This window comes from Anolis carolinensis, chromosome 6 (genome assembly GCF_035594765.1).
Source record: "Anolis carolinensis isolate JA03-04 chromosome 6, rAnoCar3.1.pri, whole genome shotgun sequence".
In the NCBI taxonomy this organism is placed as follows: domain Eukaryota; kingdom Metazoa; phylum Chordata; class Lepidosauria; order Squamata; family Dactyloidae; genus Anolis; species Anolis carolinensis.
In genome coordinates, this window is record NC_085846.1 from 95,392,158 (window position 1) to 95,409,459 (window position 17,302).

At 38.9% G+C, this 17,302-nt stretch overlaps 1 protein-coding gene across 2 annotated transcripts in view; it reads left to right on the forward strand.

Annotated features, from left to right (window-relative positions):
• LOC100555474 (ATP-dependent translocase ABCB1) overlaps positions 1-17,302 on the forward strand; it is a 55,700-nt gene that overhangs the window by 18,480 nt on the left and 19,918 nt on the right. For both annotated transcript variants that reach the window (XM_016994314.2, XM_016994312.2), the window contains exons 7-15: positions 2,207-2,398; positions 3,798-3,969; positions 5,713-5,837; positions 6,726-6,897; positions 10,856-10,969; positions 12,801-12,911; positions 13,269-13,394; positions 14,339-14,542; positions 15,746-15,916. In XM_016994314.2, coding sequence (XP_016849803.1) covers positions 2,207-2,398; positions 3,798-3,969; positions 5,713-5,837; positions 6,726-6,897; positions 10,856-10,969; positions 12,801-12,911; positions 13,269-13,394; positions 14,339-14,542; positions 15,746-15,916 — 1,387 coding nt within the window. The remainder of the gene's footprint in view (positions 1-2,206; positions 2,399-3,797; positions 3,970-5,712; positions 5,838-6,725; positions 6,898-10,855; positions 10,970-12,800; positions 12,912-13,268; positions 13,395-14,338; positions 14,543-15,745; positions 15,917-17,302) is intronic.

The following is a 17,302-nucleotide window of genomic DNA, read 5'->3' on the forward strand; positions in this document are numbered from 1 at the left end:
ATTATTATTATTATTATATTATTATAATTTACATGTCAGCTTATCATTTATTGCCAATTTCCATACTTTCTTATATCACTCTTCTATTTGTATATTTATTTCCCTTTAGGATAAAGATGTGATAACAAACTTATTAACAATAGCAAGCCTGCTTATAGCAAGGAAATTCACTGTTAGCCCCTCAAGTTTCAGAACCTTTTTACTTATCCATGGATTTTTGGGAAATTTTCAAAGTTTTTATTTACAACTTTAAACAAACTACAGTAGCTATCTCCTTGAGCTTCTCTACAATTACACATCATAACTTTCAGAAGTATTCATACATCTACTGGTTTTTGGGGAATTTTTAAATTTTAGTAAGCAAGAACAAGGTCTCCCCCCCCCCCAAAAAAAAAACCCAAAAAGGATTTGGACTCAGTGCTTTGACTTGTGGCCGAGTTGGACAACTTCTTGTGTTCTTTTTTTGCACAGAGATCACACTAGCTCTACAAAAAGCAGGTGCTAATGCCTGTTGTTTCAGGGCTCGACAAGTGCTTGTGTTCTTTTTTGCACAGAGATCACTAAAGTTCTAGAAAAGGCAGGCCCTTGGCCCCCTAAAGTTAAACTTTGGCTTGGTGCGGTCTTCTAAATACAGGAAAACACACACACACACACACACACACACACCATTGCCTTTCTCTCTCTAGAAGATTTCCAAAACTATAATATCCTGGAATGAGAGAGCAGCTTTCCTGTTAGATCTCCAAAAACAGGAATAAAATTCCTAAAAATCTTCTCCCTCTTTCCCCAGCACAGCAGCCAGCCCCTAAAATATAGCAGCCCTGTGTCTCCTAAAAATCTTCTCCCTTTCTTCAGCACAGCACCCCCCCTCTCCCCAATGATAAGAAGCTCTGTCTCTCTTTCTGTTTATGTCCTGCCCAAGCTCCGCCTGGCCTGCTAAGTTCCATCCTCTGGTTCCTCTCTCTCCTCTCTCCTGAGCCAGAATGAGATGGAATGGGAGGCACAAGCAGATTTAAAGCCAAAAGGGCTGCTGCTCCTCCTCCGCCTCCTTTCCCGCTCCCTGAGCCCTGACTGGCACAGAGGCATATCCAAAATGTTTGACTTTGCCTCTCTGCAGGCTTCGTTGCTCTGTGACTTTTTAACTGCATTACAGAGAAATCCAAAGAAATCAAAACTTTAAAAGCATACGCTTCTTTAGTTTCAATTCTTTAATTTTGATGTATGAGTGACTCCCACACTTCTAAAATAGCATTGTAAGTACAGCTCTTACAAAACTGATCCGACTTAAGATGCTTTACGATTTTTTTGCACAAGCCTAATATGGAGTAATATTTTCTCTCTCTTCTAGGCCCCTTGTGTCCTTGGAACAAAATACAGCAAGCTAATTTAACACAGTGTTTCTATATATATAGTTTAGACTCTGGTCTGTTGGAAACCCAACCCATGCTTATGTATGAAAGGTCAATAGACATATTGAAAGAAAAACATGTCCAAGCCTGCCTGTTTCAGAAATACGTGACCCCTTCTACACTGCCATATAAAATCCAAATTGTTTGCAGTGAAGACTCATATAATCCAGTTCAAAGGAGATAATGTAGATTATCTGCTTTGATAATCTGAATTACGAGGGCTATCCAGAAAGTAGATTACGTTTTGGAATTAAAAATGAACGAAGTATAGGAGAAAACATTTACCATATGCAGTTGAAAGCCACACCCAAATACCACTTCTCAACATAGTTGCCATTCAAATCTAAGCACTTATCATAGTGATGAATGAGCTTTGCAACTCCTTCCCCACTAAACTCTGCCGCTTGCGTCCTCAACCAGCCGGTCACCCTGTCCCGCAGCAGTGCAGTGTCACCAAAACGCTGTGTTGCCAGCCACACCCCCATTGTTGGAAACAAGTGGTTGAGGACCAAGTTTGTCCCCTCTTCAATGTAACATCCTTTCAAATATTTAAACATGGCTATCATATCTCTTGTTAGCTGTCTCTTCTGCAAGCTAAAAATATCCAGCTCCCTAAACCACTTCCTCATAGGGCTTGGTTTGTGACTTTACTCTGACAAATTATTTGCTGTACATGTTGTTGAATACAATTCTGTCAAATATGCAGCCATTTCTTCCTGAATTAATACATGTTTCTGACGGTAGGAACGGCCAAAGAACCATTGCTTGAATTTGTCTCTACAATGTTGTGCTTCCAGATATGCATACTATTATTCAGGAATTGGTGCTGGCGTTCTTGTGGCTGCCTATATAGAGATTGCATGCTGGACGCTTGCAGCCGGACGCCAGGTCAGGCGCATTAGGCTGCGTTTTTTCCATGCTGTCCTTCGGCAAGAAATTGGATGGTTTGATGTCAACGATGTTGGGGAGCTAAATACCCGCCTAATAGAGTAAGTATGTGTTGCACATGCATTTTCTTCAATAGCGAATACAGGCATTTTTCTGTATATAAGCTTTGGAATAGCATAGGGAAGGGTTAACGCCCATGTGATGTTTGTTTTTCTATCTGTGCCCATTCAGAAAATTTCATGTCAATTTCAGTCCCTATGACAATTGAAAAATTTGGCTTGTTGTAGAAACAAAGATTAGTGAGAAAGTTTCAGTAGAGCCACCATTTTCCCATGGTAACTCTTCCATGAGTGATTTTCCCTTCCGAGGGGTAGATTCCTCCCACTTCCTGTTGTCTCCCGTTCTTAACTTGGAGTCATTTGTAAGTAGGATGTTTGTACTTTGGGAATTGCCTATATAGTTTTAACTTGGGGGTAATCGCAAGATTAAGAAGTATACACACTTGTATATTGGAACTATTGAATCATTGGACATTCAAATAAAATTCTCAATGCTTCTTCTGCTCCTCTTTAAATTAAGAGAAGTAGTGAAGCTGGTGCCCTGAATAAAGGCTGGGTTGCAAAAAGAAAACTTTTTATTTCCTTTTTTCATTCTCCATTCCATGCCAAGACATCATACAGACACCAGGATTGCAAGTTACATTAGCTACCTCGTGTGTCTGTATTGGGAGAGAAGTGGGATAAAAATAAAAATAAATTAAATTAAGTTCATCTCCATCCCCCACACTTTCTAACATATCCTGTACTGAAGAGCATTCAAGATTTCACAAGTCTGCATAGATTTTGTTCTTTTTTTCCCTACAATCCCACTATGCTAATATAGCTCTGAATGGATAAGGGGTACAAGAACAAAATAAATATCTCCTTGTTTGATTTTTTTCATGTCAGGAGGGACTTGAAAAACTGCAAGTTGCTTCTGGTGTGAGAGAATTGGCCATCTGCAAAGACATTGCCCAGGGGACACCCAGATGTATGGATGTTTTACCAGCTTTGTGGGAGGCTTCTCTCATGTCCCCACATGGGAAGCTGGAGCTGACAGATGGGAGCTCACCCTGATGTCCGGATTCGAACCGCCGACCTTTCGGTCAGCAATCCTGATGGCACAAGAGTTTAACCCATTGCACCACTGGGGGTTCCTCCTTGTTTGAATGAAAGGAGGTAACCTATTTTGGCCATTGTGTTAGGGAAGGAAGCTATGACCATACATTATGGACAGAAACTCCTAGTAGCCTATGCCAGCATAGCCAATGGTGAGAACTGTTTGAAGTTGCAATCTGAAAGGTTGTGTTATTTTCACCTTTGTTATATCATCTTTTGCAGCATCTATAAAGTGTGTATTCAAAATATATTGAGATAGTACAACTAGAGTATGTAGCAAAAGCAGATTAGGAGCACTACTCTGATATTTTAACCTAACCAGTTTATCTTCCATTATTTCCAGTGATGTTTCCAAGATCAATGAAGGAATTGGTGATAAGATTGCAATGTTAATCCAAGGAATAGCTGCATTTATAGCGGGACTTGTAATTGGATTTGTTAAAGGATGGGAACTGACACTTGTGATACTTGCCATCAGTCCCGTTTTGGGACTGTCAGCTGCAATCTGGGCAAAGGTAGGTGTAGAAATGTGAGAGTATACCACAATGCTGCTTGGTTTTTTTTAAATGCAATTGCAGATTCTGCTGAAGTGAGCTTTGATAGCTTCTGGTTTGTTGTAGGCATAGCTAATTTGTTGGATCCAGACTTAGACTTACTTAATAGAGTCATGGTTAAGTCCCACTAAATAAGTCATTATTCAGCCCCACTAATATTGATGGTTTAAGTGTGACTAAGGACTTTACCATACTACTCTGTTACCTCATCATAACTGCATTAAGTAAATGGAATCATACTACTATTATTACTTCCTCTGCTTTGCTATATTGGGACTGCAGAGGAACAACATTATCACACAAGAAAGAGTAACAGATGAATAGCAATATGGAATTCATTGATTGGCTTTTCCCATCAATGAAGAGACGTTACAATCATAGTTCAAGCAGTGTCATGCAGTAAACTCCACCCAAAGGAATTCTTAATCTGCTGGAATTACACTATATCAGCCTTGTGTGATAAGCTCAGTTCAAGCACAGTGCAACTATGGAAGAGATGTCATGCAGTAAGATCCACCCAAAAGCATTCTTAATCTGCTGTAATTGCACTTTATCAGCCTTGTGTGATAAAGTCCTGAATTTGGACTCAACCCTAGGAATGCTTTTCAGAGTCAAGTGAAGTTTGCTGAATGGTGGCAAGTGAAGTGTATTGGATATGGTCCATGAGAAGCTTTCCCCCTAAGCCAATGCTTTCCAGGTATGCAATGTTACAGTTCCTGCTCTATAATGGGCATACTACATAGATACATGTGAAATTATAATCCATATTAATCTAGAAGTACAAAGTTGTTGGGGAAGACAGCCATGTTCTCTTTTTTATTGGCCTGCAGTTCATTTTACTCTTCTTAATAGTTTTAATTTTGTCAATCTAACTGCTCTACAAATTTCCGTTCATAGACCTAGCATGATGTTTGCCTTTTGGCAGGAGATTTTCTTTTGGGATGGACACTTCTAGTGGGTTTGGAGATTAATTTATTTGCCCTTGGGACTTCCTGGAGGGTAATGAACCACCAAAAAAGCCCCAGATGTGAAAGTCACAAAAAAGTGGAGGAAAATCTAACTCCAATTTTTTACCAAATAGAAAATTTGTAATGTTAAATGATGCAACCTATTTAAAAGGTGACTTGATTAGAGATTTGCAAAAGCAATAAATTATCCTGAGCAGTGGAATAGATCAAAGCCAGCCTTGATGCTGCCTGGGCCATAAATGTTGAGTGTTCTGAAATGGCAACATATTGTTCATTAGGGTTGTTGTATGTCTTTCGGGCTGTGTGGCCATGTTCCAGAAGTATTCTCTCCTGACATTTTGCCCACATCTATGGCAGGCATCCTCAGAGGTTGTGAGGCATGGAGAGAATTGCCTAGTCTCTCCATGCCTCACAACCTCTGAAGATGCCGGCCATAGATGTGGGCGAAACGTCAGGAGAGAATACTTCTGGAACATGGCCACACAGCCCGAAAGACATACAACAACCCTGTGATCTCGGCCATGAAAGCCTTTGACAACATATTGTTCATTACCTTTTTGTATGGTTGTCATATTATATGAAAAAGAGCAGAAACTTTTTTCTGCCTCAGATTGTCCAAACAACCAGATTGAAACTAGAGTTCTGTGTAACTTTTCTTTGGATTCAGAGTTGGGAAGAGGAGGGTTCCTTTTGCAGCTTTGCCTCAGCATCTAAATGCCCATTTTTTCTCCAACAGGTCATTACTGCTTTCACCAACAAAGAGCTTGCTGCGTATGCAAAAGCTGGATCTGTCGCTGAGGAGGTTCTGACAGCAATTAGGACAGTGATAGCTTTTGGAGGACAGAAAAAAGAAATTGATCGGTAAGTATTATGTTGTTCCCACCCCCTGGTATTCTTTTTTACCCAGGTAGTAAAGCCAATTTGATGGCAAACAACAACAGCAAACACTCCTTTGATGTCAGTGGAAAAATGGAATAGAATGGATTGTAAATAGCTTTCAGTGCCATTAAGATCAGTACTTGAAAAGAAAAAAATCCCATACAATGTAATTTGACTCCTTACATGGAAAGAAATGAAATTAACTAGATTTGAAGTTGTGTATTGTTCACAGTAGAGCTAGGGTTTCTGGTTGTTGTTTTGTTATGTAGAGAGTTGTCAGCAGAAGGGCTTTAAGGATGTATCTACACCAGAGATTTAATTCAGTTTGACACTCCTTTACCTGCCATGGCTCAGTGCTTTAGAATCATAGGAGTTGTAGTTTTGCAAGATCTTTATCCTTTTATGCAAAAGAGTGTAGCTGCCACACCAAACTTCAAATCCTAGGATTTCGTAGCACTGAGCCATGATAGTTAAGGTTATATCAAACTGCATTAATTCTATAATGTAGATGCACCCTAAGTTACCATTTACTATATATCCTGAAGCCATTACCACTCCCCAAAATATTATATTATTTAAAAATTAAAAGAAGAATGAACTAAACTCCAAGATATATAATTATCCTATAAAATACCTCCCAATCAGTATAATTTGGATTAAATGAATTGTATACATTTCTGTTACTGATTTTACAATCTTTTGTGTTCTTTCAAAAGTATTGAGAGGAATAATTTTTGTGTCACAAGAGTTCTTGAAAAAAATGATCATAATAATAACAAAATTAACAAAATGCATAATTGAAACTGAGAGAAATGCATTTTGTTATCCAGTGCAACAAATTCTATAATGTGATGTTTTCTGTTCTTTCAGGTATTCTAAAAATTTAGAAAATGCTAAAAACATGGGAATAAAAAAGGCTATCATGGCCAACATATCCATAGGAATAGCCTTCTTACTGATATATGCAGCATATGCATTGGGTTTCTGGTACGGAACTACTTTGATCCTTGAGAACAAATACACTATTGGGAAAGTTCTCACAGTAAGTGAAAAACAGCTTCCAATGTTCTTATTTATAATCAATGACCAAATTCAGCATTGCTCAAATGTGGGATACAAAATGGAATTTACAAGAAAGATGTTTATGTGATGCCATGCGCAATCTCTGTGGTGTCCACCTATGTAAGCCGAAAGGAAAGTGATTTGTGAGTCAGACAAAAAGAGCTTCAGAAAGAGCATTCAGAAAGAGCTTGAAAACCTGGCTCTTTACTCAGGCCTTTAGTTAAAGATTGCTCGTCCTCATAGCAATCTGTATTTGTGACCATTCCTGTACCGGTTTGCACTTTTTACCTATGTCAACTTGATAAAGACACAGGGTCTATTCCCATCCCAATTTGCACTTCCAAGAATTTGCAGCACTTTATCAGTCACCTCGTGTTTACAATATTTATATGGTGCACCTTACCCAGTCTACTTTTACAACCTCTGCGTTTTAATCCATGTTTTTATTAGTTCTTGTCATTTGTTTTTATTGGCTAATGTTTAAATTTTTATAATTATGCATGTTTTTTGTCTATTGTTGTCACGACCCAGGCTGCAGAGCACCAATAACCATACACAGAGGCCAGAATCTATCTAATATCTTTATTAAGGAAATAAGTAAAGGCAATAAAAATAAGTGTAGAATATAGTTCAGAAGATGTCCTTTCAGGAAAGGTCAAATATAATCCAGGAAAACAATGTCCAATATGAAATAGTAAGGTCCAAAGTTGTAATCCAGTAACCGAAACACTCACTTTGCCAAGCAAAGTGAGGGGAGATGACAAGGTCCTTTAGTCCATGAAACTTAGGCAAGGCAAGGAAATAGCTTGATTCAAGGCAACAAGGAACGAGGAACAGGGACAAGATCCGTGGTAATTACTTGGCAAGGTCCGGGAAGCAAGGCAAGGTCCGTGAAACAGAAACAAGGCTGGAAACGTGAACGAAGGCTTGGAAACAGGAACGAGGCTTGGAAACGGGAATAGCGCTGTCCACACACAGCCTACTCCAGTAGCTGACGAATTGACTCCGCAAGATTCCTTCGGGGCAGGGAACCTAAATAGGGTCTCGTTTTCCCACCAAAGAACACTTCTCTGGGGAATCAGAACCGAAAGTCAATCTCTGTGTCCAGATGCATGACTCCCTAGAATTTCTCATGGAAGCAGTCTTAATCAGCTGAATGCCTGGCTGCGATTCTCAGGCTTCTGCGATTAGCCTGCTGAACTCCTTTTTGTTGTTGATAATAACTACGGCGAGAAAATGGGGGAGATTCTGACTCAGGGCTTGTTTGGCAGATTTCTGGAAGGCAAACCTCTTGCAGGTGCAAGGGCTCCAATTCAGGCTGGGAAAGTTCCAATTCTGGCTGAAATGGTGGAAAACCCAAGTTTTCCTCTTCATCTGTCACAACAGCGTTAGGAACGGGACTACATGGCCCATGAGTCATCACAATTGTTGTGTTTTATATTGCTATTGTTTTATATTGCTATTGGGCTTGGCCCCATGTAAGCCGCCCTAAGTCCCCTTTGCGGGGATAGAGGCGGGGTATAAAAATAAAGTTGTTGTTGTTGTTGTTGTTGTTGTTGTTGTTATTATTATTCAGACAAAATAAGGGATTTGCTTATATGGAAAATAAAAGGTTAAAGGGTAGCATGGCATACATGTTTAAATATTTGAGAGGAGTTCCTATTAAGCAGAGTGCAATCTTGCTTTCTGTGCTGCAGATACTAGGAAGTGGAGCAATGGATTCAGACTACAGGGGAAAAATTCCACCTAAACTTTAGGAAGAACGTCTTGGCTCAATGCTGTTGAATTATGAGACTTGTGGTTTGATGAGTCATCAGCACTCCTTGAAAGAGGAGGCTAAATATCTTGCAAAACTACAACTCCCATGTTTCCATAGCATTGAGCCATGGTAGTTCAAGTGGTGTCAAATTGCATTGATTCTATGGTATAGATGCACCCTTTGTCTTGCACAGGGGGTGATAGCTTTCTGTATCTCTTTCTGGTGTCTGTGTTTCATATCAGATATTGGAAATGGACTACATGTTACAGAACCCTCAACCAGCATACGGCAGTGAACTATGCTGTATGGGAGCCCCAGAAGCCTCTCTTGAACTATATCACATGGAAGAGCCATGTTTGCATTTCATTTTGAGAGCACATGTTAGCATCTGTTTAATTGGTTCCTAAGCATCCTTTACTTTGCTCTTCTCTACCCTAAATTTGTGCACTTCCTTGATATCTGTTTGCTTCATCCCTGGCTACTTGTTCCTGACCTTGCCTGAACTTCCTTCTTCAGTTCCCAAAAGTTCGGACAGCTAAGTCCGTCCTTGGCTTTTCCCCTGACCTGGGCGCTCACTTCCTTTCATTGTGCAACAGGCAATGTCTCAAAACAGTCCCCTTGCCAATTTCCACACTAGGCTCAAGTGAATAGGCAAGTCAAAAGAAGTTGTATATTATGATTTGGGGAGGCTCTTCACGTCTCCACCTGCACTCCTACTGGCATCATATAAAAGGTTAAGAGAGGGTGGGGATTGGGGAACTGCACAAGGCTTTTAATCTCCCTCCCTCCCTCCCTTTCTAGCTTTATTTCTAATGCACCACAATAGTCAGCATTCCTTAGGTGAATATATATAGTACTACCCTTAGGCTGTTAAAATTAAATGCACAGATATAGGATGGGCGATGCCTGGCTTGGAAACGGTCCATCTAGGAGTCTTAGTAGACCATAAGCTGAACATGAATCAACAATGTGGATAACACTGTCCAGTTGTGGGCCTCACAGTTCAAGAAAGATATGGACAAACTAGAATGAGGCCAAAGAAGGGGGGGGGGTGACCAGATGATCAAAGGTTTAGAAGCCAGGCCCTATGAGGAATGGCTTCAGGAGCTGGGTATGTTTAGCTTCTAAAAAACAAGGCTGAGAGAAGGAGACATGAGAGACATGTTTAAATATTTGAAAACATGTCAAATTGAGGAGTGGCACAGCTTCTTTTCTGCAGCTCTGGAGACTAGGACATGGAACAATGGCAGAAAACGAGATTCCGCCTAAACATTAGAAAGAATTACCAAAGAACTGTTCAATAGTGTGATATGCTGTCACGGGTCTTTTGGTTGTGTGTTCCCGCATGGCAGGGGGTTGGATTTTTGCCTCTTGGGGTCTCTTCCAACTCTATGATTCTATGCAAACCAGGACACACATGTGGCCTGTTACCATCAGAGTATATTCAAGGCGCTACAAGTTAGTAATGAGGAAGAGCATACAAGACAGCAAGCTGAGGACAAAGGAAGAAACTGCAAGGAAGAAATAGATATTTTAAAGCTGTTGACATAGTGGGACAACAGAGGATTAATCAGGATTTTCTCTAACAAATTAGAACAGTTAGAGAATATGATGCATACAAAGGCTGCATTAGACTTTTTCCCATGTAGAACTATAAATATTTGGATGTTTATATAATTAATTGCGATAGGATTTAATACACTGGAACATTCCATTATTTGCATAAATAAATAAAGTAGCTATCTGCTGTTGAGAGAGGATGTTGCATATTCAGACTTATATCCATTCCTTAATGCTATATGAAAAGGAAATATAAGTTGTAGTATTGTTGCAGTGTTGTTGTTGCTGCATTGTTGTAAAATGCAGCATGTATCCTGTACTGACATAGATAAATATGCCTGCTAGCATAGGAATCTCAACAAAATTCAGCCAATGTGCCAGTAATGTGGAATTTGCAGCACTTAATCTTTGCCCTGTCTTTGAGCAGTGCCTTGAGTTTGTGACCTTGTGCTCTGAATTAGCAGATGATGGGGAGTGTATTCCTTTCCTCTCTGTCTTTGTTTGCTTTGGTAGATAAACATTCAAATTCATCCACATGACATTTAACATCATATGGAAGCTTTTTAACTCGAATGAATGAATGAAGAATTATCAATATCTTCCTCTTCCATTTCAAAAGATCTTCTTTGCTGTCCTGATTGGAGCATTCAGCCTCGGCCAGGCGTCTCCAAACCTAGAAGCCTTTGCTATTGCCAGAGGAGCTGCTTATGCAATCTACAACATCATAGACAATGTAAGTCTTGTTGTTAGAGCCATGACTTGCAATGGAAAGTCAAGAAGTCTTTATGTTAGTATAGATTTGTAATCATTCTTGGCTTGAATCCAGAAAAGAATGGGAATAGCTCTATGCTTAAGGGCTGTTTCTGATGCCACACCACAAGCCACAACAGAAACAAAGGAAATGTTTAAAATTGGCATTGGGAAGTGTGTTGTTCAGAATAAACATTTCCATTGGCTGTTCCTAAACTCCTGTTTATGTCTGAAGTACTTCTTTGAATGCTAGTCATAGCATCTATCATTAATGGTTTCTCCCTAATTCTCACTGACCAACTGTATAAAACACAAAATGAACAATAAATAAGAGGCTAATAGTCAGTACTAATTGATGCGGAAGATGCAGAAGACACTGCCTGCCTTGGTCTGCCTTAAAGTATCAATCCAATTCACGTATGATAAATTTTAAGAAGTAATATAGAACAGGTTGAGTATCCTTTATGGAAAATGCTTGAGACCAGAAATTTGGGATTATTTTTTTTTTGGATTTTGGAATACATGTTTTTACTATTTACATTTTGAATATAATGAGATAGCTTGGACATGGAACCAAGCCTAAATGCAACATTTAAGAATGTTTTTTATATACCTTGTACGCATATATAGAGAGGTAACAGAAAGTGTAAAGACTGTTCAACTCTATAAAAGTGTGGAAATAATGTTTGTCTTGGTTGTAAATATGTGGGGCAGAGATGATGATTTTATTGGGTATAGTGGGAGGGTGTAACTCCTGCTGTGGTCATGAGGAAAATCTCTCTTTGAAGACCAGTATAGGCAATCCCCACAGAAACATCCGACTTACAAATGACTCCATGTTAAGAACGGGGGTGAGACAACAGGAAGTAAGAGAACTCTACCCCCCAGAAGAGAAATTCACTCTTGAAATGGAGAAAAGATGTCTTCTCTGAAGCTTTCTCAACAATCCTTGTTTCCCAATCCAGTTATCACAGGGACAGGAAGTGAGGTGAAATCTTCTGAACAGGGGCACAGACAGCAACACAAACATCACAGAGATGCTTGTTAACCCTTCCCTGTACTATCCCATGCGTGCGTGTGTGTGTGTGTGTGTGTGTGTGTGTGTGTGTGGCTGGAGTTAGACTTTTAAAATGTACCTATTCCAACTTACAAGCACATTCAACTGAAGAGCAAATCTATAGAACCTACCTTGTTCAGAACTTGGGGAATGCCTATATTTGGTCTTGTAGGAAAAAAGAGATTTTCTAGTGAACATTTCCCCCCATTTGTGCTAATAGTAGCAATAGAACTTTGCCAAAAACCAAAAGGTTGAATCTACTTTCCTGTGAGCTGCATTCCTGATGACAATTTGAGTGGCATGTCTTCTATATATTTTTTTAAAAACATACATACTAGATAACATGTGAGGAGGGGGAAATATTAGTGGACAAGTCTGCACAATTTAATGCGATCATCAACCCAATTGAAATGAAGTGCAACATTGCTTCCAAACCCACTTCTGTTTGTTCTCTCTCTAGAGGTGGAGAGGAAGGTAGAGAGAAATAGGAATCCTGGGACTGTAGCAATTTAAGGGAGAAAATATCTATCTTAAACTGATGTTTCCAACAGATCCATAATAGGGAGGCTATGGAAGAAGTAAGGGCTGGGTTATAGGTGCCGTTTTCCTTGAAATGTAATGAAAAAGATCTTTTTATTCTGACCCCAAGACCAAGATGGATTCCTGCCTAGCTTTGTAAAAGGCACTAGAGATAATGGTGTGAAATCATTTGTAGGTAAAGTCCAGAATCCACTAATTTATTATTATTTTTATTTAGGAACCTCAGATTGACAGCTTCTCAGAATCTGGTTACAAACCTGACCACATTAAAGGAGACATGGCTTTCCACAATGTGCATTTCAGTTATCCAGCAAGAGCAGATGTCCAGGTATCATGAACTAAATCAGTATAGATTATCCACATTCGTTTAAGCCTTGTGGGGTTTTTTTTGTGAACATTGAAGAAAATTCAGTGTGCAGTCTGGATTGTGTTTAAAATATGTAATTGCAGTCAACTCATAGACTTACTGGTTTGCTCCTATGAGGCATAGTATAGTACATCCTAATGAGAGCTGAAACCAACTAACATTCTGGGTAAATTGTTTCAAACTGTACCAGAAAGACTAGGAATCATGCAAACTTCTGTCTCCAAAGGTTGCGTATTTTATTCTAAGTGCAATAACCTAAACTCTAGATACACCATATTTCACAGTATCTTGTGCATCTTCATGTGTTTACTCACTCAGGTGCTAAAAGGGCTGAATCTGAAGGTTAACAGTGGCCAGACAGTAGCTCTGGTAGGCAGCAGTGGCTGCGGGAAAAGCACAACAGTCCAATTGATACAGAGATTTTATGATCCTCTGGAAGGCATGGTAAGATACTTGATCCAGTCCAAATTCCTCTACTTAGTGAAAGCAGATGGGTGGAAAAATCAGGAATCCTTTCCCTTCACCTTCTGAAAAGTTGTCTAAGTGCTTTGAATTAAATGTAATGGTACTCATGCAGATCTGAGGTATAGAGTGCACTTTAAAATATCCTGCTTTCCTAATAAAATAAGTCAGAAAAATAATGAAATACATAAAACCTAACCCAAGAGTTCAATTTTAAAAAAAAAATCTGTATCACAGAAAAAACATGAAGAAGGTAAAATTATTTTGCCTAAAACAAGAATTACACCCCAACCTAAAAGTTGAGCAAAAGGGTTGAGTAAGTGACATTAAGCATAAGGCACTCCAGACTGTCCTGCTTTTCTAGCTTTCCCTCAGATTTTTATAACTTTCTCTCCCAAACATTTTGTTGGTAGCCACTTAGCAGACTTGTCTAAAAGTAGAAATGCATGTCTGAAAAAAGTAGAAATGCATGTGGAAATGTCTAAAAGTCTAAAAATAGAAGGACAAAAAGGACCACAAAGGTGTAAATTTAGAAAGAAGCGAAATATTGTAATATAAAATCTTGGGGAAAGTGACAAAAAGAGCAGCTGTCCCATTTAAAGGCCCTTGGTGCTTTCCCTTCATATAATTATGTTTAAATTGAGCCTGAAATTGGGGTTCCTTCAAATAACAACCCTATGCTTTGTTTTTTCTAACATCTTTTCGAAATAGAGAACTGTATTATGTCAATTTGGACATGTGGCATCTCAGTCCCACTTTTTCTCCCCACCATTCCTATCTCAATATTCCCTTCTCTTGTGTTCCCTTTTATAAGCTATATATTCCACTCATTGACATCTTTTGATTCTTTTTACATTTTCTGATTCTAATACTTGGCCAATATTCCTAACCTGGAATCTCTGTTGTGTGATTTTGTTCCATTGTAGGTCACAATTGATGGACAGGATATTAAGACCCTAAATATAAGGTATCTGAGGGAAATTATAGGCGTGGTGAACCAGGAGCCTGTGCTGTTTGCCACCACCATTGCAGAAAATATTCGCTATGGCCGCGAAGGCGTCACCATGGAAGAGATGGAGAAAGCCGTCAAAGAAGCCAATGCCTATGACTTCATCATGAAGTTGCCTGATGTGAGAAATCAAGATATCCGTTTGCCATCTCCTGTTCTAAAGTGGGGATGGGCAACTGTGGCATTTCAAATGTTTACGGGCTACAGTTGTCATCACCCCTCACTTCTTTTTTTATTTCAAGTTTTAATGAAGTTTCATTTGCTTAATGTCAAGGTCGAACGTAATCATGAGGATGAAAAAAAGGAATCACAACACCAAAATATTAATACAATATCTGAAATACACTGTTTGTATGTATATGTGACAATTGCAAATCGTCACTCACTGTTGACTAGGACTGATTGGAGTTAATTTTTAAAAGCATTGGTTAACAAATTACACTTAGCTAAATAAAGCATAAATAAATATTCAGAGAAGGAAGAAGGATTTGTACCATTAATGTTAATTAATAGTCTGTTCCTTTGTGTATTCTTTGCCTAAGAAAACTATGAAATTAATGGGTCACCATAAGTCAACTGGTGACTTGAAAACATACACACACATACATTTAGCCTTAAGACAGTGGTTCCCAACCTGTGGGTCCCCAGATATTTGGGTCTTCAACTCCCAGAAATCCAAACAGCTGGTAAAATGGCTGGGATTTCTGAGAGTTGTAGGCCAAAACACCTGGGGACCCACAGATTGAGAACCATTGCCTTGAAATGTATGTCTTTGAAAGGATAGTGCTTAAGGGATTTCTATCAGTAAAGAAATAATTTATTTTTACTTGTGTGTGTGTGTACTGGCCTTGAGGTCCATTGATACACTTAGTTGTTATTTTTCAAAAGGAAGTATTTATTAAAGAAATAATAATAAAGTTAAAAGAGACCGCAAAGCCAACAGACACAGGAGGAGAAAGTCTTTTAGTTCAAATAGAGAAAATTCGTGGAGGGTGGAGACAGCATGTTTCCTGAAATGCTGAAGGTGTGGTGCAAATATTTTTCTAGCATTGAGCATACAAGGTATTTGCTGTAAGGAAAAAATAAACCATGTCACTATGGATATTTATTATTGGTATATTTAATACATTTGTCACCTGCCTTTCAGGCTGGCTTGGACTTTGGCACAAAATGTAGGGTATTTATGCAATCAGTCAAGCAATCAATCATTCAGTCTGACTGTTTACTCCAGGAGCTTTCCTCGCATCAAAGGAAAGTGTAGCTACCCTTATTCATTTATACTTTGAGAAATAAATGAAGGAAATATATGTTTTCTGTCTTGCAGAAGTTTGAAACTATGGTTGGAGACAGAGGGGCACAACTAAGTGGAGGTCAAAAGCAAAGGATAGCCATTGCTCGGGCTCTGGTTCGGAATCCCAAGATTCTCTTGCTGGACGAGGCAACGTCAGCTTTGGATACGGAAAGTGAAGCTGTGGTTCAAGCAGCATTGGACAAGGTCTGTCCTCATCTAAAAGTCTGACATTAGCCTTGACCCTTTTGACTGGACATGATAGTAGTCCAGTCTAGTCTATCCAATGCAGCTTTCTGAATCAAGTGTCCCAAATAACTCTAGAAACAAGCCTAAAATCAAGACAGCAAGAACAGTTTTTTGTTGGGCTGTGTAATTTTTGCCATCTTCATCACTCTCTGCTGTTGTTTTGTTACATTTGCTCCAGTTTTCCTTTATGAAATGTTGGAAGAAATAGCAGTGCCGAGGAGAGTGATGTGGCACCAAGCCAAGACTGGTGGGGCAAAGAGTGAGGGTCGAGGTGTTCATAGCCTTTCTGGGTAAAATCAAACCTGAATAAATAGCTGGAATGCAGATATGCTGTGCTTTTAGGAAAGTACCCCTTGTTTATGAAATTCAAAGGGTCACCATAACTCAACAGGTGACTTAGTGGTACTTATGCACATATTTACCAAGGTTATTCCTATTCTGTTTCTGCTGCGTGTATTTCAGTTTTAGAGAGTTAATAAAGCACACCACAAAATATTATGCATTGCACTGAAGGTAGATGGTCATCTAGGGCAGAGACTCTATAAACAAAGCCTAGGGCTTGCTGCAAATAATCAAAATAGACCAAAAGCTGTAGCCTTTGGAAGGAATTTCTAAAAGCCAATCCCTTATTTCCTTTGAAGGATAAAATGGATTGCAGGAGCTGCTCTGGAAGGTAGAACAAGCGGAAAAGGAGAGAGGCAAGAAGTTAATAACACAGCCCAATTTAAAATTATATACTGTATTTTCTGATGTATAAGACGACTGGGCATATAAGACAACCCCCAACTTTTCTAGTTAAAATATAGAGTTTGGGATATACTCGCTGTATAAGACTACCGCTCTTCCAACACACACCAAATAAAAAGTCTATCAGAGCGGTAATGCAAACATGCCTCTTTCACCCATCTGGCCCACCCTGTATCCTATTACCATATTTCCTTCTCTGCCTCTCAGATCTCACATATTTGAGACACCAAAACATGTATCTCAGTGTAATTATTTTGTCAGGTTTCCTCTGGGATGCTCCTTCTAGGAGGATTTTAATATGAATTAAAGATTTATTAACATGATAGCAAGTTGCAAAAAGTTTAGCACAAAACTAATGAATGTTCAATATTGCATTTAAAGGGGGTGCAATTGGACCATTGCCTTCATTTTTAAGTATGAATTTTAAATGTGTGTCCTTTGTTTAATCTCTGTTTTGTGTATTTTAATATGTATTTTATAGAAATACATTTTAATATGTATCTTTTATAGAAATACATTATAATATGTGTATTCGTGGCTTTTTTGCAATGTTTATATGTTTAATTATTCTGTAAGATGCCTGAAGCCATGAGGATA